The 26,464-nt window shown below is 41.9% G+C and overlaps 1 protein-coding gene and 1 long non-coding RNA gene across 7 annotated transcripts in view; one reads left to right on the forward strand and one right to left on the reverse strand.

The window, feature by feature from the left end:
* Positions 1–26,464, forward strand: part of LOC126548570 (sec1 family domain-containing protein 2-like) — a 49,208-nt gene that overhangs the window by 10,370 nt on the left and 12,374 nt on the right. For all 6 annotated transcript variants that reach the window (XM_055063284.2, XM_050196801.3, XM_055063282.2 and 3 more), the window contains 6 exons: positions 14,475–14,571; positions 18,271–18,389; positions 21,096–21,293; positions 22,936–23,035; positions 23,108–23,177; positions 23,307–23,418. In XM_055063284.2, coding sequence (XP_054919259.1) covers positions 14,475–14,571; positions 18,271–18,389; positions 21,096–21,293; positions 22,936–23,035; positions 23,108–23,177; positions 23,307–23,418 — 696 coding nt within the window. The remainder of the gene's footprint in view (positions 1–14,474; positions 14,572–18,270; positions 18,390–21,095; positions 21,294–22,935; positions 23,036–23,107; positions 23,178–23,306; positions 23,419–26,464) is intronic.
* Positions 1,247–26,458, reverse strand: LOC140213755 (uncharacterized). The gene is made up of 2 exons (XR_011890688.1): positions 24,680–26,458; positions 1,247–1,793 (listed from the first exon to the last, which is right to left on the reverse strand). It is a non-coding gene; the product is annotated as an uncharacterized lncRNA (long non-coding RNA).

A 26,464-nucleotide genomic window follows, 5' to 3' on the forward strand; every position in this document is an offset into this window, starting at 1 on the left:
TTTTTGTTAGTTATAGTATAGGGAAGCATTTCTCCAGGGTTATTTCTTTCTGCATGAGGTCTGCCCTCCCATGCCATAGTTGCAGCACTGGCATATGTGTCTAGTCTGCTGATAAGTGATCTGACTGACTTGTGTAGTGAATCCCATTTGTCAAACTTCCGAAGTTAATCCATATTGGGGCTTATAGCATTTTCCTTCCGAGTTTATTTATCACTTCAAGGCATAAATTGCATATGTCTTCTATGAGAAATGGATCTCTACACATTTATTACTTGTATGCCATAAGCATGCCAGAAGTGTTTAACCAGAATGCATATAAATATACAGTGTAATATTGTTTTACTTCTAACTTACAAAATTTACTTGAATTACGACACTACAGATGAATTATGTGCCCAGGCAGACATCATGTGCAGGAAAGACCAATGCAACCAGTTAACTAATTAAATTGATTGCATTAATTAAATTCTTAATTACAAACTTTACATCACATGTTTATATTGGATAGTTGAAGGGCATCGTCATAAACATCTGGTTACAGGTCTCTACATTTCGAAATGGCTATGTAGGCCGAAATAACTTGCATCAAATTATTACTTCAATTTACTTGATTACACACATCACAACCCCCCCCCCCCCCTCCGGGACATAGTAGGGCGGCGCAAAATAAAGCTTCGCCATACTGCATGACAAAGCAGTTTGTCTCGCGCCTGCTGCTCAAGTGCCTATGCATTCAACCAGGAGCCACACAAAGCACCAATTGGTATCAGCTTGTGAGAAAGGGGAAGTGCGACGGCAGCTTTGGTTAGGACTCAGTGTAGCAGGGAACAAAAAGAAACCTTTGCTTGCTCTTTTTGTTGTTACATAAACCCAATCATGAATGTTTTTGCTGATATTAGAATGTGTGCTTATAATGAATATTGCATATAATGAAGGTATTTTCATGTCAAATGTGACTCCATTATAAAGAAATTGGACTGTTTAAATATGAACGCAACACATGCAAGAAATTCTACTGAATTTTCTTGGCTGGTTTCATTGCTGTCGCATTCTTGCTTGTGACAAATCTACAGTGCAGTACAAATCTGTACTTGACGTATGATAGCACCTGCTTAAGACTGTTAGTACTTATTGCTGCTTGCTACACAGAACACATCTTTCTAACTCAGCCAAGCCTTAACTTGAAAGCTTGAAGAACTTGAATTTAACAGTGCTGAAGACAAGACGATGATGAGAAATACAAATGTGGCACTGACTAACAACCAATTTTTATTGTGAGTTGATGTCAATACATACTGGAAGTACAATCAGTAGAAGGGACACAAACAAACAAGTATGTGTGATAATCGCTAAGAGAACAATGTCACATGCTGGATAAGTAGATGATTTCGTTGCAGTGTAGCGATTGTGAAGGCACACCCATGCAGTTTTCGCTACTTTTATGGATGCCGGAGGCTTCAAAAATTTCCTATTTGCATTATTCAGGGTATGTACCCAAAACTGCACGCTCTGAAAGTATAGGTGTACAATTGCAATTCTTGCATTGTTCAACAAGATGGCTGCTGACCTAACCTTTTAGTGAGTATGGATGTTCTCAAAGTCTATCATTAATACATCAGACTGTTTGACTGATGTAATGATGCCCACAGGAAAGTGGACTTCTGTATATCACACTAGTCCGACGTTTGTTCAAATGTTGCGTATGTATCTTTTTGCAGCATGGTTTTGCACCTTCTCTGTTGACTCTTTTGCAAAGGCTGTGGGGTCTCCAACATGCTCTTCGGACAAAGGAACTGCAACAAAGTAGTCAAAACAATCACAAGGGCATTTATTGCTCCATTTATACACCAATCTAGCTAGGCAAATTATTACGAATAGAACATGCCAATAGGCGCACGACAAATCAAGGAAGTCCGACTCACCACGACTGGATATTAAGCAAATATGTTCGCCCCCATGCTGGACACCAATGCCTAATAATTCACGAGTACAGTCGTACATTTGAACAATCAAGTTCATCCATCCCGGTGTCCCGCTCCGAAGCCTTTTTCAGGACGCTCCCGCGAAGCGTGTCTGCCAGCATTCGAGACGATTGCGCAGGCCGCCGACCCCAAGCCAAAGAGGAAGAGGCAACTCTCTTTTGCGACCGAGTAACCCTGCTGTTAGGTGGCATTAGCAGCACAACTCCAGCGGCATTAAATTACATCCAAAAAATAACAGCCAAATCTTTTCAAGTTAATGGTGAGGTGGCTTCTGAGAAAAAAAAAGCATGAACCGAGAACCAGATGTAAGAGAAGCTGGTGCTGAGAAATTCCAACTGGAAGAAAGCTGAAAATTCCTAAGTGCACAGCCACAGGGTTAGACAAGGTTCCCATTAGGCTTATTAATGAACTAGGACCAAAAAGTAAGGAAGCTCTGTTGAAATCAGTAAAAAAAGTTTACAAGATAGGGGAATACCTGACAGTTGGTGACAAAGTATAATGAATTTAAGTTATAAAGGTAAGGGGGAGAAAGATATAATTCGCTCATATAGACTGTTGACCATTACATTGGTAATATACAGGTTAGCAATGCAGGCGATTAAATTAAAACTGCAAGCATGGGCAGAACATGACTGCATATTGGTACAACTTCAGAATGGCTTCAGAATCGGTAAACGTCTGGATGATGCCTTATTTGTTCTTACTCAGTATATTGAAATATCCAGAGAAGAAAGGAAACCATTACACGATGATTTTTTAGACATTACTGGAGCGTATGACAACGTAAACCGCAACAGTTTGTGGGATATTCTGGAAGAGGAAGGCTTAGGCAATGACTGTATACATCTTTTGAGGGAAATTTAGCTAGAAAATTCTGTTTGCATTGAATGGGAAGGAATGAGGAGCGAGGAGAAAGTTGATATCACTAAGGGACTGCAACAGGGGTGCCCTTTATGCACACTGCAGTTTGTGATGTCCATGGTAAAGATGGAAAGGGCACTAGAAGGAATCAATGTCGGGTTTAATTTCTCATACAAACAGGCGGACATACTAGTGGAGCAGCAGCTTCTAAGTTTGTTTTACACAGATGACATTGTGTTCCTTGGCACCAGCAAAGTGATATGCAACGTCTGGCTGATATCTGTGGACAGGAAGGCAACAATTGAGGTTTTAAATTTAGTGTTAGAAAATCAGGTGTTATGGTATTCAATCAAAACAGTGAACAGACAGTGGAGATACAGTGCCAGGAAATACCTCAGGCAAGAGAGTACAAATACCTTGATATATGGATAAATGAAGGCAATAGATATATGGAAACACAGGAAAAAAACACAGCAAAGGGGAAGAGAAATGCAGCCATAATGAAATGCAGAGCGCTATGGGGATACAATAGGTATGTGGAAAGGTGTAATGGTTCCAGGACTTAAATTTGGACATGCGGTTGTTTGCTTGAAGTGAGGGGTACAATCAGGACTCGATGGCAACCAAAGGCCAGTGGGACACCTCTCATTGGGTGCTCACGGGAAGACTACAAATGAAGCTGTGCAGGGTGATACAGGCTGGACTAGTTTTGAAGTCGGGGAAGCTCAGAGTAAAATTGATTTTGAAGAATGACTGAGGAATATGAAAGAAAGTAAAGGGGCTGCGAGAGTGTTTAGATATTTGTACAGGAAAAACATTGACTCACAGTGGAGCAAAAGAACTAGGAAGCTTACCAGCAAATATGCAACCAGTATAGTAAGTAACATGGCAACTAAGAACCAGTGGCGTAGCCAGAAATTTCGTTCGGGGGGGGTCCACATTGCAGCTCGGCCTCCTTTTTAAGAGGAAGCTTTAGCTCGGGTGCACGTATCGTAATTAATGCACGTAGGAGAATTCGTTTTTCTCGGCCACCGCTGCAACAAATTTGACGAGGTTTGTTGAATTTAAAAGAAAAACGTAAATTCTAGTAACTGTTTGTTTGGAATTTTTCATTTAGGTTGTCAATTCCTTATTAAAAATTGACCAAGATCACAAATTTTCAGTAAACGAAACTATCAAGTTCAAAACTCTGTAATTCAGCAATGAAAAATGATATCACAATTCTGTGAATTGCACCTAATAGTACATCTACAAAGGACAAAATTGATATGTTACACATGAATCTTAAAAAAACTATTATTATGGAAATAAAGCTTTCGCAGAAACCTTGTATACAACGTAACCAATTCACGTAAGGTACGAATTGACACACCAAATTTGTCCACTTTGACTGTAATAACAGATGCCGTTTACAGAACAGCGACATATGTTCTTGATGCAGAGGTATTAGTTTGTAAACGTCGTGCTTCTATTTTTTGTTTAACTTTCGAGTCTTTCAAAATATTTTAAACAATGTTCAAGCCCTAAATCGAAATCACGCTTCCAATAGGCACTATAATTTAACTTTCTCTCTCAAATGCAACAAATTTCATTAAAAGCGATCCAGGGGTTGTCATAGAAAAGCGTTTCGGCGTTTTACATGTATTTGAATAGGCCGCGTCGGAATTGGGTGCGAGCTAAAGCTTCCTCTTAAACAATTTGTCTGTGGATCAAATACATGAATAATAACTGCATTGCCATTGCCAAAGATGCTGCAAACGAATTCTTGAATGTTACGCACTGTCAAAACAAGTAAAATATGTATTTTTTCATAAAAGAATATGATTGTATGTACCAAAATTTGTGCCCAAAATAACTGATATCAATGCTTCCATGTTTTTGTCTATTTAATAAGTAAAGAAAATATCACACGAACTTTAGAACTATATCAGTTCGAAACCACCAAAGCAGTGCATGCCGCTGATATGAAAAATGTAAAGGCCAGTGAAATTACCAAGTTGAGGACAAGTATGTTAATGATTGTTGTGTTCATATAGGAGGTTGCGGCCAAGTACTGCACCAGGGTGGCCAATCCTGCTCTGGTGAGAGAGTGCGTTACCGGTTCTGGTCACCGGGATCAGGCTGCACTCCAGGCCTGTTTGTGCAATTTTCTCAACACACGGTTGTTGTTTTTTTTCTGGTATTTTCCGGTGGAGAATTGTGCGGCCCGGGATTTGAATCACGGTCCTCTTGCACGGGAGGCGGATACTCTACCGTCCCCGCAGGAGTTAAATTTAAAAATTAAATTGTGGGATTTTACGTGACAAAACCACTTTCTGATTATGAGGCACGCCGTAGTGGAGGACTCCGGAAATTTCGACCACCTGGGGTTCTTTAACGTGCACCTAAATCTAAGTACACGGGTGTTTTCGCATTTCGCCCCCATCGAAATGCGGCCGCCGTGGCCGGGATCCGATCCCGCGACCTCGTGCTCAGCAGTCTAACACCATAGCCACTGAGTAACCACGGCGGGTTCCACAGGAGTTGTACGCCTCATTTAATATACAGTGGTGCCCTATTTGATCAGTCAAGGTGGACCAATCGGAGCTCGGTTATACCGCACGGATGGCACTCGGCTAGAGAACCTGGTATTAATGACCTGCACATGTGAGGCCATACATAATTGAAGATATATATCTTTCTTTTTTTTATTTTAGGAGGGTTCCCGTACAGTGATAAAATAAAGGAAAAGACATTAAAAAGAAAGAAAAAAACAAAGAAAAAGGGGGGGGGGGAAAGGAACATAACAGGTGATTTGAACTCTTGACCCTTTGATGTTGCCCGGAAAGATAGCTCAGTCGGTTGGTTCGTCAGGCACCAGGCTATTTTCAAGCGCCACAGCTTCTGTTCCGAGCCTCACACTTACGTGGAAAGGGACTCATGTTGTCCGCGATAGTCTCTTTTTGCTGATTCCGAGTGGTTGGAAGGACAGGCCGCCATTGGAATATCAACCTGGCAACGTTTAACGCTAGAACGTTATCTAGTGAGGCGAGTCTAGCAGTGCTATTGGAGGAATTAGAGGGCAGTAAATGGGATATAATAGGGCTCAGTGAAGTTAGGAGGCGAAAAGAAGCATATACAGTGCTAAAAAGCGGGCACGTCCTGTGCTACCGGGGCTTAGCAGAGAGACGAGAACTAGGAGTCGGATTCCTGATTAATAAGAACATAGCTGGTAACATACAGGAATTCTATAGCATTAACGAGAGGGTGGCATGTCTTGTTGTGAAACTTAATAAGAGGTACAAAATGAAGGTTGTACAGGTCTACGCCCCTACATCTAGTCATGATGACCAGGAAGTCGAAAGCTTCTATGAAGACGTGGAATTGGGGATGGGTAAAGTCAAAACAAAATACAGTATACTGATGGGCGATTTCAATGCCAGGGTAGGCAAGAAGCAGGCCGGAGACAAGTCAGTGGGGGAATATGGCATAGGCTCTAGGAATAGCAGAGGAGAGTTATTGGTAGAGTTTGCAGAACAGAATAATATGCAGATAATGAATACCTTTTTCCGCAAGCGGGTTAGCTGAAAGTGGACGTGGAGGAGCCTGAATAGTGAGACTAGAAATGAAATCGACTTTATACTCTGCGCGAACCCTGGCATCATACAAGATGTAGACGTGCTCGGCAAGGTGTGCTGCAGTGACCATAGGATGGTAAGAACTCGAATTAGCCTTGACTTGAGGAGGGAACGGAAGAAACTGGTACATAAGAAACCAATCAATGAGTTAGCGGTAAGAGGGAAACTAGAGGAATTCCGGATCAAGCTACAGAACAGGTATTCGGCTTTAACCCAGGAAGAGGACCATAGTGTTGAAGCAATGAACGACAATCTTATGGGCATCATTAAGGAGTGCGCAATAGAAGTCGGTGGTAACGCCGTTCAACAGGAAACCAGTAAGCTATCGCAGGAGACGAAAGATCTGATCAAGAAACGCCAATGTATCAAAGCCTCTAACCCTACAGCTAGAATAGAACTGGCAGAACTTTCTAAGTTAATCAACAAGCGTAAGACAGCGGACATAAGGAACTATAATATGGATAGAATTGAACAGGCTCTCAGGAACGGAGGAAGCCTAAAAGCAGTAAAGAAGAAACTAGGAATAGGCAAGAATCAGATGTGTGCGTTAAGAGACAAAGCCGGCAATATCGTTACTAATATGGATGAGATAGTTCAAGTGGCTGAAGAGTTTTATAGAGATTTATACAGTACCAGTAACACCCACGACGATAAGGTGAGAGAGAATAGTCTAGAGGAACTTGAAATCCTACAAGTAACACCAGAAGAGGTAAAGAACGCCTTGGGAGCTATGCAAAGGGGGAAGGCAGCTGGGGAGGATCAGGTAACAGCAGATTTGTTGAAGGATGGTGGGAACACTGTCCTAGAAAGGTTGGCTGCCCTATATACACAATGCCTCATGACCTCGAACGTACCGGAATCTTGGAAGAACGCTAACATAATCCTAATCCATAAGAAAGGGGACGCCAAAGACTTGAAAAATTATAGACCGATCAGCTTACTGTCCGTTGCCTACAACGTATTTACTAAGGTAATCGCAAATAGAATCAGGAATACCTTAGACTTCTGTCAACCAAAGGACCAGGCAGGATTCCGTAAAGGCTACTCAACAATAGACCATATTCACACTATCAATCAGGTGATAGAGAAATGTGCGGAATATAACCAACCCTTATATATAGCCTTCATTGATTACGAAAAAGCATTTGATTCAGTCGAAACCTCAGCAGTCATGAAGGCACTACGGAATCAGGGTGTAGATGAGCCATATGTAAAGATACTGGAAGCTATCTATAGCGGTTCCACAGCCACCGTAATCCTCCACAAAGAAAGCAACAAAATCCCAATAAAGAAAGGCGTCAGACAGGGAGATACGATATCTCCAATGCTATTCACAGCATGTTTATAGGAGGTATTCAGAGACCTGGAGTGGGAAGAATTGGGGATAAAAGTTGATGGAGAATACCTTAGCAACTTGCGATTCGCTGATGATATTGCCTTGCTTAGTAACTCAGGAGACCAATTGCAATGCATGCTCATTGACCTGGAGAGGCAAAGCAGAAGGGTGGGTCTGAAAATTAATCTACAGAAAACTAAAGTAATGTTTAACAGCCTCGGAAGAGAACAGCAGTTTACGATAGGCAGCGAGGCACTGGAAGTGGTAAGGGAATACATCTACTTAGGGCAGGTAGTGACCACGGATCCGGATCATGAGACTGAAATAACCAGAAGAATAAGAATGGGCTGGGGTGCGTTTGGCAGGCATTCTCAAATCATGAACAGCAGGTTGCCACTATCCCTCAAGAGGAAAGTGTATAACAGCTGTGTCTTACCAGTACTCACCTACGGGGCAGAAACCTGGAGGCTTACGAAAAGGGTTCTGCTGAAATTGAGGACGACGCAACGAGCCATGGAAAGAAGAATGATAGGTGTAACGTTAAGGGATAAGAAAAGAGCAGATTGGGTGAGGGAACAAACGCGGGTAAATGACATCTTAGTTGAAATCAAGAAAAAGAAATGGGCATGGGCCAGACATGTAATGAGGAGGGAAGATAACCGATGGTCATTAAGGGTTACGGACTGGATTCCAAGGGAAGGGAAGCGTAGTAGGGGGCGGCAGAAAGTTAGGTGGGCGGATGACATTAAGACGTTTGCAGGGACAACATGGCCACAATTAGTACATGACCGGGGTAGTTGGAGAAGTATGGGAGAGGCCTTTGCCCTGCAGTGGGCGTAACTAGGCTGATGATGATGATGATGTTAATGAAACTTTGTCATTCAAGAACCTTGTTTAGATTCTTGTACATATGCAACGGCCAGTGAAAAATTTCAATGATGCTGTCATTTGTCCCAATGCATTACACAGGAGCAGCTGTCACCGATCGTGTATCGTGAGTAATTGCACTGAAATTACAGCCGCAACAGAGATCACGTATGAAAAGCAGGAGTTCTGCAAGATATACGAGGGCAAGTCAAATGAAAATGAGTGAATGCGTATATATGACAAACGGGGTACTTCATTTAAAAGTAGTCTCCATGAGCATTTAGACATTTGTCCCATCGTCTAACGAGTCGCGTGATTCCCGTCTCATTAAGCTCCTTGGGTTGCTGCTTCAAAAAACCTACAACTGAATCTTTCACGTCATTGTCCTACACGAATCTGGTTCCTTTGAGCTGTCTTTTCGGTTGCCCGAAAATGTGGAAGTCGCAAGGCGACAGGTCTGTGATGTATGGCGGATGTTGCAGCGTTTCCCACTTGAACTTTGCCAGTTTTGTATTAACCACATCAGTGACGTGGGGACGACATTGTCGTGGAACAAGATGACCCCATTCGTCAATTTTCTACATAGTTTGTTCTTGATTGTGACACGCAGCCGATCCGGCATTTAACAATAACAAAAAGAATTGATAGTCTCTCAACATTTAGCAAATTCTATTAGTAATAGCCCCTGACGATCGAAAAAAAAGTCAACACCTTTCCAACGGAAATGACGGCCTTTCCCTTCTTTGGGAGCGGTGAATACGTATGTTTCCACTGTAAGCTTTGCCGTCGTGTTTTAGGCTCGTAGTAGTGGCACCGTGGTTTGTCCCCGATCACAATTGCAGACAGACAAGAAGTCGTCACTCTCATTGTGATACCGGTTCAGATGAGTCAAGGCAGCGCTGAACTTCTCCGTCTTCTGGCGGTGGTTCAAAACCTTGGGCAAGCATTGCGCACACAAGAGCCGATAACTGAGATATTCATGAATTATGGCGCGAACCGAACGGTGACTGATGTTCACACGCTCTGCCAGTTCATCAATGCTTATCCTCCGTTCTTGTCTCATCAGCTCATCAACCTTTGCTATTTTGTTAGGGGTGATTGCACGATGGCTTTGACCCGGTCTTGGATCGTCTTTGCAACTTTCACGTCCTTCTTTGAATCGTTTGCTCGAACGCTTCACAGTGGCCAATTAATGCAATGTTCAACGTACACGGCAGCCATACAGCGACTAATTTCTTTTGGGAAATACCTTCAGCTGTCAAAAACCTCAGGGCACCACGCTGCTCAACTTCTGTAGCGTCCATTCGTCACGCAACCATGTTCACCCGAGTGTGTGAGAGCATTAAAAAAGATCTTTCCTTACACCTGCGTGTCACTTTTGTAAGTGAGAGATGCCTGTGTGCTACGCGCATGCTTCGCAGATAATGAACTGAATCATTATTGCGCGGGGTGGGTAGGCTCACTTTCAGTTGACTCGCCCTTGTACATTAGAAATGCGAAGATACAGTGGAATATATAAATGCGAAGATACAGCTTGATAAAAGGCAAGAAAGTGTCACTGGAAACAAAGTTCACTACACATATACACAAAACCTCGCAACAAGATATTTAAATATGCATATAAATCTCCAATGAATCTACGTATCTTAAAAAAGTCACTGCATATAATGCGTCAAACAAGGCAAACAAACATGTTGCGCAACAACCGATTCGCAGATCACAGCCCCCCTCACTCCACTACCCCCGATGTATCGCGCGCGATGGAAGGCGGCGCGCTTCTTCCCCGCTTTTCTCCCTTGCGCACACAAGACTCGGCCACCATCGTCGGCCCACCCATACCAGCCCCTACGCTTTCATTCGCAAATACAGCATGCGGCGCGTGGTCACGATGTTATCGCCCTTGGACTTCATACGAAACATGAGGGCGACGGCAGGAATGCGCCGTGAGTGTCCATATAATTGCTATCGCAGTACTATATAATAAGAGTATCCGGCAACTGAAGCGTCCTGTGGCCCATTACTTTCCACAAAAGAAGTAACAATATTGAACTTTCACCATGCGACAATTCGCTGCGCCGCAACAATGTCTTTTTTTTTCTTTTGTGGGGCCAGGCACCAAAATGAGAAAACGCAGAGTATGTTGGCCATAATAGAGTGCCTACTTTGGGCACCTAATGTGGCTACTGAAGGAATATCGAAGAAAACATGAGACGCTTGGTCCACTGAGAACCATACGCATATTGCTCTGTATCCTACACCGGCGAGACAAGACTTTCCGGAGAAGTTGCGTTGCAATTCGTCGAGTCCCCACACTGATGGCGGCGAGCGACCATAGTTTCTTTTTTCGTCTACTAGCCAGAAAGCGTCCAAAACTCTGCCAGGTGAAAATCCGCTCGGCCAGAGAAAAACGAACGCGCACCGAAGTGCGTCGTGCGGTGGTCGGTGCCACGAAAGAAAAACGCATGCGCTCTTGCTGGCTCTGGCAGCCCGTGGATAGGGTAGCGAGGACAAAAAAAATTGAAGAGACTCAATGTGTCCAAATAAATAAGAACGTAGGTGCCTTGGCTGGCTTTAGTGTCTTGACATGGATGCTTTAGCGTAGGTGAAGAAAAATTTTGATATTTTTTTATGTGTCATGACAGCACAAATCAACCACCACAACGCTTCATCTCATCAGACTTTGCTGCAGGCTTTGTCAACTTGTTTGATAGTGCGTTGATTCGGGTTGTCTCCTTGTATGTTCCGATGTAAGACTTTAGAAAAGTCAATGCACCTTTGGCGTCAAATATTTATAGGAACATTAAAACCACAAAATTCCGCAATCCAAAATCTAAAGCACAACTTTGGAAATGTCAATGTCCCTTTCACATAAAAAGTTTGTGACAACTTTATACCCATCAAGTTTCGGAATTGACATCCATGCGCTCTGTAGATTCCGCGGCCTCCACAAGATGCCGCGGTGAGCCCGTTCGCCATCAAAACGCCCTTGAAACTTTGTGCTCGGATGGGGCTGCTTGGGCATTATGTGACTCCCGGTGCATGGGCGTTGCCGCGAAATCCAGCCCGAGTTCGCAATGAAATGTCTTTTTGAGCGCGACAAAGACATTCTAGACAAAATTCAGAATGATTTCCGGCACCGGGGGTTGCTTTGGTCGGAGGTGCATGGACAGCTAGACAAAATTTCGGGGGGGGGGGGGGGGGCTGAAGCCCCATAAGCCCCCCCCCCCCCCCTGGCTACGCCCCTGCTAAGAACATAAAGTGCAAAGTGAGAAAGGCTGAGATAATAGCATAGGTGGTAGCGATGGAAAAGAAACCTGCTACGAGTAACTACCCAAGAGGGAAAAAAATGAAATCGGGAAAGAAAATATTTGACAAGGCAAAAGGAAGCTCCTTACTTTTCGAAGCGAGATCAGGACGCCTTAGAACGCGTAGTTATAAAGCGAGGTACACCAATGAAGAAGCAGCACGTGCTTGTGGCAGCAAAGCTAGGGAAACGATGTAGCATGTTTTATTAAAATGTGAAGCTATCTACCCAACTGTCGGTTTAGGCTCCTCTGTGCTCCTTGAAGCCGTTCGGTTCAGAGATAGCAGGGGGAAAGTAAACATGTCTGCAATAGGGAGATTATTAAGTTGATTGGAGATTTGGTGGTAGAAAAGTAGGGAGACCATAAACAAACAGAGGCACACAAAAGCAAAGTTTCCAGTAGCGGTCCAGAAAGTTTGATGCTAGAAATTCTTTGGGTGATTTTTTTTTTTTTTCTTTCAGAAGGATATGTAGGACATTAGGCAAAATAAGAATAAGAGCTTGGTGGCGCAACCCATCACCCCATTTCAAAGGGGACACTCATAGCATCTATCCATCCACCATCCATCCATCCATCCAACGCTCCATCTCTTGCAACTACACCGACTGCCGGCGGCAATTAGCTACACGGCGAAGCCGGGCTACAGGAGATGTGAGAGCCACGCAGGGAAAACAACATAAGGGGGCACAAGAGAGTCTAGTGTCCTTAGAAGGCCGGAAAGCTTGCTGCGTGCATTGAAGACAATTCATGCTCCAGCTTTTTTAGCCAATTTCTTCAAGTTGTGAGAGACCGTCTAGTTACCTTGAAGTTATGATATGTACCACCCAGCCCAATTCAACACGCTACGTCAATTAAATCATGCTGAGTTTAATTCACCATTTGTTTGGTGAAGACTTGTCACAGACAGATCCAAATATAGGTGGCTGTGTGTCACATTTATTTCTTGTAGGCTACGCAGAGCAATCAATATATGCTAGCACATAACACACAAAGCTAAGCTAATGTATACTTATATTTAAAAACTTTATATGACACTACAATTAGAAAATGAGAAAGTTGATTCACATTCTTACATATTGACACTTCGGGCAAGATGAGAAATGCATAGGAGCAAAAAAAAAAGAGAGAGAAAGAGGACAAACTAACTATTAGAGGACAACTAATTATTATTAACAAAGCATTGTATCATTGTATAATTGTTTGCTCTTTATACTGTGTAAAATTTTTGTTTCCCTTACCCAATGCACATTCTTCGGGCCTGTAAGGTATTTTGAATAAATAAATAAATAATCTTTTTATTTCCATGAAACTTTAATGAAAGTACTAATGGCACTATAGTCGGGTACAATTTTAGAAAAAAGCAGTGTTTACTCCTCCAAGGCGGATGCACACAAGCCTCCACCAATGGGCGCGCACTCTAGGCTGACGTTACGAGCCGGACGGCTGGTGACCCCACCGATGTAGATGGCCGCCCACGCTTCAAACTGGGCCAAATCACGTCAGTCGTGTGCGTCTGCCCCTCGTCAGAGTGCATTCCCAAACTGTTTACGGTGATCTATCATGCCGGAAATATTGCCAGGTTACAATGCACCATTTGTGCCGCGTGCTTTTATTCTGAGCCATGGTCCAGCGACGAAAGATTGGACCGAGCATCACTGACGCTACGCTACACGAACTGGCGAAACTGCAGGCTTGAAAAAAAAAAAAAAAGACAGAAATGTGAAAAGGAACGAAAAAACAATCACCTATCACATTCTTGAAAATAAGTTCATGAAAACACAAAACCAAAAAAAAATACGAATTTTGTGCTATTTAAAACCGAGTATTTATTTAAAACGATGAATGAAGCATTTTTGTACCTTTCCTGCCTAAATTGTCTTCTCGCCCCAGGTTTGTAATGGTTTCGATAAATGCATCATTTTTTTAATATATTTGTTAAATAGCAACTGATTCATGTTAAGCTCGGAAAATGAGTAGTAAATGTGCCGTGTCTATGTAAACCAGCTCAGAAGCCATGCAGAGCTGCTCTTTCTTCTTTTGTCTCTTGCAACGAAGCTAAAAAGCAGATGATGCGCAGCGTTGTAGAAGGCACAGGGCTATTTTTCTATCGCGATCCGGCATGTACTGTAGCATTCCAATCACGAGAGCTCTACCAAACCAGTCCTCGAAATACAAGTCTTTATTTATACCGAGAATTACGCGTTTTATAAGCACGGTTTCTTGAGCGGGACTATTTTAGTCGCGGAGGCAATCATCTCTCGTGCTTCAATCATCTGGGCGGGGGCTCCCCTTTTTCTAAAGTTGTACCCGACTATAGTACTTGTAGTAGCAAAAATGCAATCACAAAATGTAATTGTAAGCCGTGCTAAAAAGACATTGGAAACCATTGTTTGAACTGTAACCATATTGTTAAAATGCATCAACTTGTTCAAAAAGTCCTTCGCACTTTGTTACAAGTTTACCATCTATGCTTTGATTGGTGTAATTTGTATTTTTGTGTTTACAGGCAGACCATGCCATCAGAGGGAGCAATCTACCCTGGTTGTTTGGCTCATGAGAACTCAAAGTTAGCACTTCAGCATATTGTCAACTGCAAGCAGAAGGCAAGAGAGCTTTATTAGCTGGTTTGTGTTGTTGATTGGACAGCTAACTATACTCTGTCGCACAAGTGACTTGCAGCACAAGTGACTTGCAGCACAGCCAAAGGTACAGAGTGTACACAAGCAATATCTTTGCACAGCAGAATATAGTTCCGGGCTTAATTGTCTGATTACTAACGGGATTAGAGCTTTATTTTTTGCTTCACACATGAAACGCTACAGTGATATGTAAGATGTTAGGTTCATTGCACATGCACATCGTATACCACAAATTACTGTTGCGGTTACCACAGGTAACATTGATGGCCACCCTAACCACGATTACGCAGCAACATGGTAGCACTCCATGCAGACCAGACCGCCTGCTTCAATCCCAGTGCGCACTTGTTACTGGCTCTCCACCCTGACAGCCACAAATAAATGGCAAAATCCATCATCACTTAGTCTCATCTCACACTGAGGACAAAGCATTAGGTATGTTTTGTCGTTATTATTGAAATCAGCTGTTTGTTTTGATGCTGCTAGGACTGCTACTTTGACTCGGGGTGGAAGACGAGAGACGGACTCTTGAAGCGGACGAGGAGACGAAAAGCTTTACACAATATATACATGTAGCAGGTAATAGCATACAGGTAGTGGTGCCTAAGAGCGCGCCAGACCAATGGGGCGGCTGGTGGCGACTCTTTCTCTAACAATGGGCCAGCTCTGCCTTAAATCCCATTGGGAATCTCATCGTCGGCAGGATGAGGCAGGACCGGTGCTGACGTCAACCGCGTCGCTTTCCTCTTTCATCAAAGGAGAAGTCCAAGCTGTATAAAACCGGTCTCCACGGCAAGGGTCAGCAGTTCTGTGGAATTCTGGAGGCTGCCAGTGAATTCGCCGTGGTGCTCTGTGCCCCCGGACTTACTCAGTTCGACCCACGGAAAGGGTTCGGCAGTTTCCTGAAACTTTGCCGGTTGTCACCAAGGGCAACCACTTCAGCAGAACGAGGTGGGGAGGGGGGAGCACCCATTGCCTCAATTAGGCACGCAGTGAGGCGCAACACTACAGAGGCAGCACCAATTAGTAAAAGTTGTTTGATTTTTTATTAGCAGATGGCACCACAGCATTAGCACTGGCGATGCATTGACATTGCACAACACTTCAAAGGCTCACTGCATCATTAATTTATTACTGCATTCTAGTATGGTACATGATGAGTGTTGGCGGTGGTGAGCCAAATAGACACCGAGCAGGTGATGGGGCATCCATGAACATTTATCAGGGTGTTCACTCCTACTAAAACTAGTTAAGGAGGCTGCATTGAACTGCTCGGAAAGTGTATCGATGAAGCGAAGCCCCGCCGTGGCATTTATGGAAACGCAGCCTATTGTTACAACACAAAAACATCTGTTGCATCACTCTACCAACTGTGGAGGACGTATCGAAAGGATGGCAAGCAGATGCTGAGCAGACGATGCGGTGCAGATGAACACACCTTGAGGGGCATTCCGCCTTCCTATTGGCTAAGGAGCCCTGCAGCTTCCCCGGTGCTGCAAGGAACTCCTGAGACAGAGTATGTATAGCTGGCTTACTATAAAAGCCAAGAACGAAGGGTCATAAATATATGGTTGAGAAACGGTACGGTCAGATGAAAACTAAAACCTCATAGATTCTTTTAAAATCCCAGGACTGCTTCAGAATGCAGATTGTACAAATAGTGGTCATTCTTTGTGGAGAACCTATTGTATCATATCTTTAAAGGCTGTGTCGCAGGCCAGTTGTGCTGTTGGCAAAATTATTATGTCTCTCTCTTTTCTGAACTCCCAGTTATATTGCTAAATGTTTATTGGCCTTGCATGAAGAGCAGCCCTTGTTTCATTTTAAAGTGAGAAAACGTAACTTTAGCAACATAGCATTTGTGTGATTAAAAAAAACAAAAAAACCTGTTGGTTTACAATGGTGTCTAATGGGCCGGCTGTTTGGTGAATTATAGTTTTGATTTAGTTATTTGCCAGATTTTGTTGGCTTCAAGGAGACCGTACAACACATCTTCATGCATTTATTTGTGCTCTGGTTTTTCTAGATAATATTTCAAGGTGTTTCACTGAGCAATTGCCCGTTTGTTCTAATTTTTCCTACTGAGCAGAGTTTCATTTTTTCTTTTTATTTATAGCAGCTGCCAAAAGTACTAGGAACTTTTTTTTCTTTAATTTATATTCTCTTGTATGAAAGCAAGTTGTTTTGACCTCAGTGGAGATTTTTTGCAACCAGTTGAACCATAAACCACTGTCTTCGCAGAGCAAGGTTACATATTAATAAAGCAAATGCATTGAAATATAATTTATTATGCAGCTGTGTCAAGCAGTCCTTCACTTGAATGCTATTTATGAAGAAAAACCTAGCCACTGTGCAATGAGTCAATGAGGCTTTCCCAGTGGTATAGGTTTTTTGCAACAGACCTAATGATTGTTAGTTTCCTTTGTAGTCTTCTAATTTGGCTCGCATCATGCTACATTGACAATATAAATTGCAAACAAACTATGCATAGCAAAGAGAGTTATTTGACAGCTGTTATTATTTTGCCTTTAATATTGCAGCCCTTCACCATAAGCCAGAGAGGATTGTAGGCTTCGTGTTTTTTTTAGCAGTTTTTACGACATTCATTTGATATGCACATTATTGACTGCATGCTTTTCTAATTGTACCTGAACATTTTCAAACCCTGCAAAAACCAATATATATTTGTATCCATGAATCTCTGGTTAAATTTTACATGCTGGTGCTTTAGTCACAGAGCACGATTTCATGCTAGAGCAAATAAGACAACAACCCTTTCCACCAACTTTACCAAGTGAAGCTGTAGAAGTAAGCTTGCCCTAAGATTATGTCAACTATGGCTAAGCAACAGTAGGTTGCAAGTTTGTGGCATGCCGCAGTGGCATAGTGGCCTAGGAATTTGGCTACAGAGCACACGGTTGCGATTTTGATTTCCAGTCATGGTGGCTGCATTGTGATAGGGCTGCTTGGTATCCACTATGGACGCCAGGTGATCAAAGTTAATTCACAGCGCTTAAGTATCGCATCCCTCATGGCCCAGGTGTAGCTTTGGGTGAAATGAGTCAGTAGAACTCACTTGTACTTAGATTAACACAAAACTATGGTTCCACACAAAACATATTAATCAGCACAATTGAGGACTATGTTTAGCAGCTGATCTTGTATGCAAAATCAAAGAGCACACTGCTGTAGCTTTGTTACAGCTCGGGAGAAATTATATTAAGAGTTTGTTGTAGCCTTTTGTTGGTATACTGCAGTCCACTTACTATAATGATAAACAAGTATGAATGTCTGGCTCAGTATAACCATGTATTGTTACATTTTGACTGATCATACACTCCTTAAATATGAAATGCACAGTAAACCATGCCAGTCATTATAACTGGCAACGATGTAAGTTTTATCTTTGCAAGTGAACTGCACTGTATTTGATTTTCAATTCACAAGAAGACCGTTTCAAAGGGGTGTTACCTATCTGGCATTAACTGGCAAACAATTGCCCGATTTTAGTACACAAGGTGTAGCATTCTTCTAGCCCAGGCAATAATTTTAATAGTTTCTAAGATGCATGAGAAGTAATTTTTGTTTCATAAATAAATATTTTGAATTCTTACAGAGGCAAGTTATTCATGGAGTTTTGTTCTCTGTATTTCTACTTAATAGGAATGCATGATGGAACTGAATCGACTTATTGTGGAGGCAGCCCTCAAACAAGGTGTGCGCTTGGATGTCACTGGTCGTCTAACAGCAGAACAACTCAGGAAAAGAATTATTCAATTCAGGTAAAAAAAAAAACAAGTGAGAATCTTCATTCTGCTGTTAGGTGTTCTTTTTCTCCCAAGCTGAATGACTTTTTAAACCTAGTGGGACAACTGACAAGTGAAATAACTTCAGGTGAGACTGTATTAATCGGCAGGTTATGTTTCTAGTGCAACTGTACATTTGTCATTAATCCCTTCAGGCATGAATTAAATCTGCCAAGTGGAAATATACATGCACCATTTCGGGCTCTCGACACATCAAATTAATGGTCATTAGAAGGTGGAAACAAAACCTTCAATTTTTACCTGTTTTCTGTGGTGTCCACATTTATGGGGTGTCCACATTTATGGACACACCTCAAGTCAGGAAAAAATATTACACACAAGTAATGAAACCTTCGCAAGCTTTCTTCACCGGGTATGTGACTTAAATCACTTTGAGACATTCTTACTTCATTTATTAACTCACACACACGTGCTTTACTCTACCTTACGTAAAATAGGTAAAACGAGTCAGCATGAGAAAGTTCTACATATCCGGCAGCAAATCTGGCGTTTTGCTATGTACCCCTGATGTCAGCATCATTGCGCATCGAGCATGTGGACATGCTCCGACCAGTGATTGTGGCCATTGTAACTGCCGGCACCTATGGGTGGCGACTGCATGTTGGTTTTCTTCTGCAGTGGCTCAGGAATTTCACTTCCTGGCTCGCCCTGTTTTCCTGGCTGTGCTTTGCTAGAGGTGATCAGGCTATGTGGGATATCTATTTCTCCAAAGCATTTTTCTGGAGGAGCCTATCTGCATCGCAGAAAAAAAAATCGCAAATTGAGAAATCATCCTCATCAGGCGGTACATTCCCTGTTCCATCCCGTAGGAGGTGGAGTGACATGAAGTGAAGTTTATCGACTAGCCCATGAAGGAATTGTACTGCAGAATGACTTGCTCGTGCCCTTATCCTCCTTGAGGTTGACAGCTGCATTCGGTGTTATTGGAGAGCAAAGCTTGCGCTACATACTTCACTGCATTCTTCTTCGATAACACTTGTAGCAGCTGCTTGTCCTGTATTTCCAAAGGTCCAGAAAGTTATTTAACAGTCTGCTCCGTGATACTTGTAAACCACTTGTAAAATAATTTTAAAACTAGAAAACTTCTAGCACATTTCTGTGCCATTTCTGTGTCATATTGTCATGTAGTAATGACAGTGAAGAACACAGCAGCAAGACTGTGAATGAGGAAACTAAGTTTTTCTTGGATAGACCTGTGCCCACAAAAAAAGGCTACACTCGAAGTACAACGATAGTGGCGAACACAGTCGGCACTCTGCGAAATCTGATCGGTGGCTCAAGTGTGTCAGCTTTTATACATCACTCGTCGAAGGTTCTAGTGTAATCTTTGGCGCCCACGTGGTTTCCCGAAACTACTACACAATTCGTGTGGTGCATGCAATCTGATAATATAAGGTTCGATGAGGACATACACAACAGGTAGAATGAACGATAGCAGTCGCATAAGTTACAAATCATGCAGGTGCGTCTTGCACTGCGCAATAATGTTTTAACATTTGTTATCCGGTGAACAGTGGTCACCGGAGAAAGATAAACAAGCATGTGTCAATATTAAATGCACTCAACATCAGTGACATCTGCGTCATAAAGGTCATTGTTTGTATTCTTGAAAAAATCTCTTTGGCGATATTGTCATCGAGCTTTCATTTTACAGCTGTATGCTTGAAAATACGCAGAAAAATTAGAAACTTTGATCATGACAGGGTGAAAGATGCCGTGTCTAAAATATTGCAGTGCTCTAGTGAAGGCAGCTTTGAGGACAACTTTGGTGTTACCTGCAATCATACTATGTTCGTGATATGGATAAAAGAAGTTGTTTTGCATTCACGGAGCCCTATTTTGTGATTTAAGTGCCAAAATTTTGTAGGGCATTCTTTTTTACGAGAAAAGCCTCCAAAAAATGAGGTACTTACTGCTCACTCTGTAGAATGCTACAATCTCCATTTTCCTACACTTCTTCACAGATGTTTCATTGAGCTTCATGAAGATGTCACTAGTTGTCTATTTGATAAACCAAAGGTGTGTATCCCAGCACCTTCCAAACTGCATTTTTTTTTTTTCACATTTTATACAGTAGCCGCTTGAAGTCAGCATCCACAAATGGGGACACAGCGCCTCAAGACAAAAATGATGCCAGCATACTGAAACCTTATTATGCAGGGCCGTCCATTCCTAGGGGACTGTGGTTACCATTCAAGTGCTTATAGCAGCTTAAGTTTGGAATAAAGGCCTCTAGATTTATCTTTCATTAATGGATATCTGGGTTAGCTGTTGCATTGGTCACACTTTTTTAAAAAAATAAAAATGCTGAAAAAATGTAGTTCCATCAGATTGAATACTACTGAAGTATTTTCCTTGATAGTGGATAGCCCTGTATATTGTAGAGCATTACATTTGCTCCTCAACATTGCTCATCATCTCTGCTTGCAGGCATCATGCACGCTGATAACACTGTGTTTGTTGAGCAAGGATCACATTTTGTATAACCCCTGGGATCAAAAATGGAAAAAGTGTCTTGCACCTCCACATTAAAATAACAAATCAGCCTTTCTCTCACGGAAAGTAAAACTCAAATATTGAAAATGAACCTGGTGCTGTGAACTCCTTGGACAAGTTCAGAGTGCTTGACACTCAGCCATCCACTGTAACATTGCATTTCAGAAAAGATGGTGGGGATGCTGTTATTGACATGGGCCTGGTGCAGCAGATATTGGGGGTCGCTCAGGCAGCACTGGGGGAGAGGTATTCGAAGCTGGAGGACCTCCTTAGCACAGAGAAGGTAATTGTGCAAAATGTGAGTGTCTCCACAGAAGCTGCTTCACGAAGCTTGGTTCAGCTCCTTCGGTCGAGAAACACAACGTGAGTACATGAACAGTATTGGCCGCTCAGTTTCCCAACACAGTGTTCTTACCGCAATTTCACTTACACCAACATTTGTTTCAGTTTTATTTACACTATGCACAAGTTGGAAAAATAAAGAGCACTATTTATTATTACGTTTGTGACTCAGTAAGATACCATCAAGGGATTAATTACCTTTGTCAAAGCGTCCTGTAGCAGGCCCTTACGAAGACAAGTCCCTTAGTCAAAACAATTGGCTCCATACTTGGGCTTTCCTTGTTTGACCACCGTTGACTACAAGTCTCTGTGTTCTTGTGAACCTGTCAAGTATTCTTCCATCCAGTAGGATTTATTTCTACCAGGCATTATAGTTTAGTAGTTAAATTGGTAACTTATTATTATTGTTGATGGATCTCATAAGATTTCTACAGCAGTGGTGTGTTCTACCAGTTATTCACCAGTCAGGTTTGCTTTGACGCCCGTGTTGATTGTAGCATAAAAAATAATAGTGGCCATGGTGTGCTGCTGTTAATGTGCAGGGTGGCAACGTTATAGCCATAAGTGAGTTTTTGTTAAGCCAACATCACAACTTTATTATGTGATATTGTTGCAGCTTAACAAATCACATCTCTTATGCATAACAGATGCCATTTTATATTATTTTGTGTTCACTCAACAGGTACTGCAAATTTCAAGTCACCTTCTAGCAATGTATAAAAACAGGTTGCACTTGTAGCAGTAATCACAAAACTCAGGATCTGCTGCTGCAAAATGTACATCCCGTTCACAATTATACAGGACTGACGAGTGCAATTCAGCGGCAGCCAACCTGTTTGATGACAGCAACTTGGAGTTATCTTTCCAGTGAAAATTTTTATATGCCCAAAAAATAATGCTTCTACCACCATTCATTTTACGTTGAGTCCAGTCCCAATCTCATGGGCGAATAAAAAATAAACCTACTGAAACTGGTGCATGCTAGTAAGAGTTGTTCAACCAAGAAATGTTGAGATCCACGTAAACTAACAATTGCCTTGAACTTTAATTTCGGAAGCCTTCCAGTTCTCGCTGAACAACTAGTGACATTGTGGCATGCCGCTAATAAAAAAATACATCACATGCAGGTAGCAATCGACTCACCACAATGGCTAACCTGCTCAACTTGTGTTCATGGTCGTTGACATCAGGCAGGGCACAAGGTGCAATAATAGACAGAGTTTAAATATGACACACGGTGAAACACATACTAATCAGTGCACATCCTAATCCAAAATGTAAATGTCTTGTACAGTGTTGAAACAGTATGTGAGCATAATACATGCACGAAATCCTTATCCAACCACTGATAGGCACTCAATGATGTTCTGTGGCCTACATCCAGCACAGAAAATCACTGCTCAACAATGAAAGTGCCACATAAGAGATTTCCCCGGCAAATTGAAATAGCAAATACATATTCGGGTATCTACGCTTCCGTAGGTGTTCGTCGACACATTATGTATGTCTAATAACGTCATTGCTTACTAGGACAGTAAAAAAGTAGTAACATTAGATTTTGTTTGCACCCATTCACTCTAAAATGCCCTGCATGAACTCCTGTCCAGTGACACATTTGGAAAGCTGATTTGTAATAAGTGCTGTTTTGTGCCACTGTACCCAGAGGATTACAATTAGAAGATATCATGGCTCTTATGGCACTGTTGTATTCTTTATTTGGAGAAAAAACACTTGGAATTGGAAGTGACAAGCGGACACTGAAGGTGAGTGCATCTGCAGATGGCACATGCTAGACAAGCTTGTGTGTGGCTTATTTCATAATATAACTGTTCCAGGCTGAAATCGTAGCAGCAGTATATCAAGCAGCAGCAGAAAAAAACTTGCCCGAGTTCTTTAAACATTTTGGTAAGTGCAATCAAAGTCATTGCCAAGCTGAATGCTATGCTTGCTCGTTGAAGTCAGGAAGCCTTCAGCTGCAGTAATGTGAAACAAAGTCATGTAGGTGTTTCTGTACTAAGGCATTATTCCAACCAGTTTCAGATGAGCAGGAGACGCTAGACGAGAACACCGTGATTCAGAAGGTCGATGAAATCTTCAGAGCAGTGGAAGCTCTCAGAATGGCCAGACATCAACTTAGAAAGTACAGGTAAGAAACGCAGACAATCTACGCTGGAAAGATTGGGAGATATAGCATGTTTCTCAACTCTTTCCTTTCCAGGCCATAGGAAATTGATCAGTTTGATCGACAGCTTTATGACACATTGTTAAATGCTGCCGATGGAACTCGTCCATAAGCAACACCATGCACCACATGAAACTAAGACTTCACTTTCACTTTTGGCCAGTTTGTGCTTTTTGGTCGACTCGTGTAAATAATGTTTAAAGGGACTGACAACCAATTTTCATGGTACCCATTTTTTTTTTTGTGTGTGTGTGCACTGGAAAGCTTACTCGTCAGAGTGTCTAATGATGAAGTGCTAGAAAACGCTGTGGAACATTTTTTATCAGAATTTTTCGATCTGCAGTGAGGATGTAGTCGTTCACTGGAAGCATGCTGAAAACAGTGATAGGTGAGTGCGATAGCGATTATACACCGGCATTAGTGGGAGGAAGACGACAAGTGTGGCCGTAGCTGCAACAAAGTACGATTTTGTTTTCAAGTCAATGTTCCTGCTATTCATGTTTCCAAATTGTTAAATTATTTCTGTGATAATAAATACGTGTTTTCGTAGTTTCCTGTCCAACTGCTTTGGTATTTAACCAGTCAAAGTGAAATGAATCGGATCGAAAACGAAACGACTCCTTTACACGTGATACGCAGTTCAGTGTGTTGCCGTAGCCACACGTGCATTTTTGATTTCCAAAGCCTACAATAATGTGCGTGTGTCTAATAATATACCAACTGCAATTTTAAGCACTAATTATGCTGCAACAGTTGACTTACATACAGTAATCTCATAGAATACATCCGAAGTACCAAGATTTCATCGCCAGGTCTTGCCACTTACTGGTTTTTGAGACTTTCTTTGCCAGTTTAAAATTATAATTCCTACTTAAATCACGAACAGCATGCTGGGTTCTATCACTGTAAATCATGCTCATTTCATTTACATCAACGTCTCATAAGATATTCTGGCCAGTTGTCAGTCTCCTTAAATAACAGCAGTAGTGAAGACACAGGAGCTTCCGTCAGGTTGTCAAATTTTCTGCTGTGACATCTATGCTGCTCTAAGCATACCTCAAACGTCGGCACATGCTCAGGAGTGCACATTGTATTGATTGTTATGTTAGATTAATATCAAATGCAGCATCCATTCTTTTTCTCACAGTTGCTTGCTTTCTTCCATTAGCATATGTACAGTGGAAATTATGAAAAATCTTTCTCAATCTGTGGAGTTTTCACTCACCCTCAAGCACACAGTTGGTTCCAGACCAATATTCTGCAGAGACTTGCCTAGCAGTCTCATCTGGTACTTCTTGAACACAGCCCATGCAAATGTCCTTTTTCATTGCCAGAAATACCCACACAAAGCATGCAAAGGCTCCAGTGTCAGTTCAAGGTGCACGACTAGGCCAGCTTGCTTACAAAGAGAAGCTGATTGAGCACGATAATCGAGTACAAGGAAGTTAGTGTGTGTTTCGCAACCTGACAACTGTTGCCTCAAGAGCCTAAAGAATGCCAAAAGAAAAAAATCTGTTGCTTGCTGCAATGAGTAAAAATAAGCTCTTGCTTCACAATAGGCACATGCCAATTTTCACATTTCTGAAACCATGGCTTTCCCGCATAGCATGAGCATCACTGTGGCGACTGTACATGCCACCAAAAGTTTTTTTTTTTTTTTTGTGTGTGACCGGGAACCACTAGCAATTAAATATTTGTAATTTCACATTTTTTTCTTACTCTGCACTTTCAGTAAAACCACAAGGTATTCTTTTCAGTCACGTTACTTGAGTTGCTGCTCTGAAATTTCATGTAATTATTCTCAAAAGCCTTTTGAGCAATTATTTCTGTATTATTTCCATTCAAAACAACTAAAGTTAAGCTACAATTTCATGTATTGCTGCATCTGTTGCCAATATGTCTTAAAATAAGGTGTCAAAACGTAAAAGTACCGAAAATGAGCTTTTTCTGGCAGTAATGAAATAGCTAAGTGGATCTATAAGAGCTGGCAGTCAATGAACCTGAGGAAAGCACAGTGTAATTTTAGCACCTTAACTGTTGGAGTAATGTTGCTTTCACATTTTTATGTTACTATTATCACATTTTTGTTTATATTGAAGACAAGCATCGAAAAGATGGCAAATCATCACCAGTCAGTACCTGATCCACAACCTTTGTGTACTGTATTGTATTGTACCACTTGACTTTAAAGGGGGCTGTTGCCCCCTTTAATTTTAGGGATATCTTAACATAAGCACAGAACTAGCACATACTAGTTTCAGTGACAACTGTCTCTAATTATTAAAAATATGGTATTGAATACAAAATAATACTTTTTTAAAGGACATGATTAGCAAACAAGGGCGGACAAAAGAAAAGTCCCTGTCAGATCATTTAGCAGCTTTATTAACTAAGATTTGCTAATTAAAATTTTAATCTTCAATGACAGGTTGCCGATGCCAACTGGGCATTTGCAGTTAATGGGGAACTTATAACAAATCGACTTTGAAAACGGATCAAAAGCTGTTATTTATAGCGTACTGGCATAAAGTGTTGCAACTCATTTGCAGCATGAAACTGAAACCCATACCATGCACATGACGATACAGGCAGGAGATCCTTCCAGTGCCTTGCCCTTCACATTACGGCTTCTTTATAACTCTTGGGTGCCTTTGTCAGACGCCAACCTCAAAGGGTTACCATAAGAACACTCACTGCGGGGAGAAGAACAGAAAGAAAGGAGGCAACAGGCAGGGCATTGCTATCACTGCCTCTCCAGCTGAAAGGAACCAATTAGTTGAGGGGTGACGAAGAAAGTAAGCATTGCACTTTTTATATCTACAGTCACATTAGCTCTTTTTCAAGAAAGCTCTTGGATAGTTCCTTGAAAGGCATCGCACTAATTTCCGGGTGTTCAGTTTCAAGAAAAAGGTATTTCAGGACCCCTTTGACTAAAAATAAATGCTACAAGGATGATTTGTTTTCTGAAACGAAATGCCCAACAAAGGTTCGAAAGATTATACTCTTGTGC

The sequence above is a fragment of the Dermacentor andersoni genome, chromosome 1 (assembly GCF_023375885.2).
Source record: "Dermacentor andersoni chromosome 1, qqDerAnde1_hic_scaffold, whole genome shotgun sequence".
In the NCBI taxonomy this organism is placed as follows: domain Eukaryota; kingdom Metazoa; phylum Arthropoda; class Arachnida; order Ixodida; family Ixodidae; genus Dermacentor; species Dermacentor andersoni.